This window comes from Bidens hawaiensis, unplaced genomic scaffold (assembly GCF_021521415.1).
Source record: "Bidens hawaiensis isolate Kalapana, Puna unplaced genomic scaffold, B.hawaiensis_p1.1 tig00029910_1, whole genome shotgun sequence".
In the NCBI taxonomy this organism is placed as follows: Eukaryota; Viridiplantae; Streptophyta; class Magnoliopsida; order Asterales; family Asteraceae; genus Bidens; species Bidens hawaiensis.
In genome coordinates, this window is record NW_027494971.1 from 117,125 (window position 1) to 120,560 (window position 3,436).

Sequence of the window (3,436 nt, forward strand, 5' to 3'; positions counted from 1 at the left end):
ATTATGGGTTCTGTTAAATATACCAAAAAATATTTATATATTTGAGTACATTTTAGAAGACTAGTAATATTCATAATTGTATAATAAAATATTTAATATACTATTATTAATACTAGTATTGCAAAAAACTAATTACAATAGCCTTTAAAAAAACCTAATTAAAAAATAGATATTAGTAGTTTAAATAATTATTATGTAATGATTAGTAGTTATATTTAAATAAAATAGAATAAAAATGATGATTGATATGATTAGTAGTTGATTGAATGATTAGTAGTAGATTAATAGGGTTGACTTGGTATACCAAATAAAAACTTTTGGTATATTTAAAGCCCCCATTACAAAATTAACAATTTATTTTCTCTCAATAATTTTAGTCTAGTGCAAAGTTTTATAATAATATATATTTTGTAAATTTATAGTAAAAGTTCATATCTTTTAAATGGATTACTTAGAGCACCCACAGCACCTAATATAGAATGATATATCAGGTGCTTGTTTGTAAACTTCTCGGCGGACGAAGTGATCATGATGCCCTTATCTCATATTCATATATAAATATTATATATATATAATTAAAATATTTTTCTGTTAAGGTTTGTGAATGTTTGGTATTACGGAAAAAAGTGAAGTTTCTTAGATATGACGTTTGGCGGTTTGCGAAGTTGCATTAATAGCATTAGACTGAGGGGTGTGGGGGCTTCAAAGGGGGCGCTAGAGCCCCTCCGCTCGCGCCCCCATGCGCTAATACCACACCAACAGGGGCGCTAGAGAGGCGCTATGGATAGCCGTGAGCATGGTAGCTGTTGGGAGAGAGGAGGGCACAATTTTTGAGGGTTTTTCACCCGTTGGGGTGTTTGACCAGCCGAAAAAACAAAAAAAAAATATTTTCTATAAACTTCACACCATCACCCAAAATCAATTCATCTTCTCAACTTTTTTTAAAAAAAATGGCTGAAAATTGGTTCCCAAACCTCGATTCAGATTATCTTGACGACGATTCATTGAACACGTTTATGGGTTTCTCACCGCACCAACCGATGTTTTATTCGGAGCCACAAGAATCATCCGGCTTTCAACCATCCAACACACAACCGTCTCCTAACTTTGTTGTTCCGGAGACACAAGAATCACAAGGTGAAGCTCCGGAACCAAAAAGACGCGTCCACCGGAAAAAACCAGTTGCAACGGACGGGTCGGAACCGGCTCCGGCTCCGACGACGAAACGGAAAACCACTCCGTGGTCATCGGATGAGAAGGAAGCCTTGTTTCGGGCTTGGATAGCCATTTCTGAGGATCGGCATTGCGGTAATTGTTTTAACGTTTTTATTTTAGATTTTTAATAAAAAAGTTAAATGGAAATCTAATTTATTTATTCATTTTGCAGCCGACTACCAACAGAGAAAGATTTTTTGGACAAAGGTTAGGGAGACGTTCCACATGCTCGTTGGGAGTACAGAGCGGAACGCCGATATGATTTCGGGTCGGTGGTCCGAAATCAGAAAATTTGTCGGCTTGTTTACTAATCTTTTCAACAGGAACAGCGGTCTTATGAGACCAAGTGGCAGTGATAATTTGGCGGTTTACAATTTCACGGTCGAAGAGTGGAAGCAGGAGTGTTTGCGGAGGTATGGGGTGGTGAAGACGTGGGACGATTTAAAGTTGTGGGACAGGTTGAAAAAGTGTTCCAAGTGGGTTGAGCTGGTGGCGCCGGACTTGGATGCGGAAGTAGGGCCGAAACAGACTAAAACTAGTTCGTCTGGAGCGTATAGCACTTCAACCGGGTCGGATTGCCGCGTTAGATTCGACCTAAACATTGCGGAGGAGGAAACGTCTTCACCACCGAGGAGGCGGCCATTGGGAAGGGACGCCAAGGGGAAAAAACCGGCTGAGGGGGAAGCCGTAAACATCGCCAATCTTGTTGAATCCCTCAATAAATTCAACAAAACCATGGAGGTGGTCTCTTATGACAAAAAGGAAAAAACTTGAATGAGAGATTTGGACATTCTTACTAGAGACTTCAGTCACCTCCATCCGGTCGATCAAATGCTAGTGGAAAAGCAAAAGGAACATATCCGAAAAAGGTTGATCGAAGAAGACCAAGTCGAAGAATAAGAAGAATGTTTCTTTTTAGTACTTTAATTTTTATTTTATTTTTTTGTTGGTTTTTTAATTTTTAGTTATTAATATGTTTTTTTATTAATGTGTGTTTTTTTAATAATATATGTGTTTTTTTAATAATATGTTCGAATATATTTATAAAAAAAATAAAAAAAAAAACTTCGCTGGAGCCCCTACTGGAGCCCCTCCACACCAGGGGTCAGGGGCTCCAACATCCCCTTATCCAGTTTCTCTCTCTGCCACACGTCATAATATTATCCCCTTAGTCTTGCTGGTGCCCTTAATTATAGGTCATGTACCCTTTTGTTTTCATTTATATAAATAGTTAAATAACATAAAATATTCATATGAATATCGTACGTATATACCTTATTTAAGTCCTTATATACCTTATTTAGGACCTTGTGAAGAAGTCCTTAACTACTTATACGATTTGATCAGATTGGCCTTGTTTAAGATCTTGTCAACGAAGTCCTTCACATCCAGAATAACCTCGTCGGATTCCGGCAACTCAGGGAAGAGGTAGAAAGCATGAAACATGTTTGGGTAGTCCACCAAGTATGCTTCTTTCCCGGAGTTCTTGAGCCAGTCGTAGTACCCAGTCTGCCGGTCCCGTAAGATATCATACCCAGACGTAACCACCAAGGCAGGTGGTAAATCGATTTTCGATATGTCCGTAGCATTCGGCCCGTTAACATTTATGAAAGGATCATCCCGATTGTGCGGTTCATCTAGCGGCATGAATGCGTTCCATAACCAATCTGTCCGTTTCAATGTCAGCAGAGGTACTGTTCCATTCAGCCGTATCTCAGAATCTGTTCGCTCCTCGCCCCCAAAGAATGGCTGGATCACCAACAACCCGAGTACCTTCAAATCAATATGATATGCATCAGCAACCTTAATTACTTCTTATAAAGTACAAATGGGATCCATGTCAAGTTAACTATGAAAAACGAGGATCTACTGGTTATAAAGTCAACAGATGAATGTTGGTACTAGAGCATATATGAGCCGACGTTCATGACCAGGCTTAAGTTGTTTGAACAATATTTCTATATCTCTAAGAGTCGTGAATAGATTTTTAAACTCGAGCTTGGCTGGTTATATTATTTTACATATGTATTTAAATAGGTTTATTTATATATATTTTTAAGTTTATTATTATTTATTACATAATACGTATTCTTTGTTCTTTAAATCATATTTTTGTGTATAATAATAGTTGTTATGTATATATAACATATTAAATAAAAATTATATAAATAATAAAGTTATTTTTGCTCGTCAACCGCTAGTGAAGCTCAGGCTGGAGCTC

At 37.4% G+C, this 3,436-nt stretch overlaps 1 protein-coding gene across 1 annotated transcript; it reads left to right on the forward strand.

Moving 5' to 3' along the window:
- Positions 1-1,016: 1,016 nt before the first annotated feature.
- LOC143579678 (uncharacterized) lies at positions 1,017-1,989 on the forward strand. The gene is made up of 2 exons (XM_077062916.1): positions 1,017-1,308; positions 1,388-1,989. The coding sequence occupies exons 1-2, from the start codon at positions 1,017-1,019 to the stop codon at positions 1,987-1,989; spliced, it is 894 nt and encodes a 297-aa protein (XP_076919031.1).
- Positions 1,990-3,436: the final 1,447 nt, after the last annotated feature.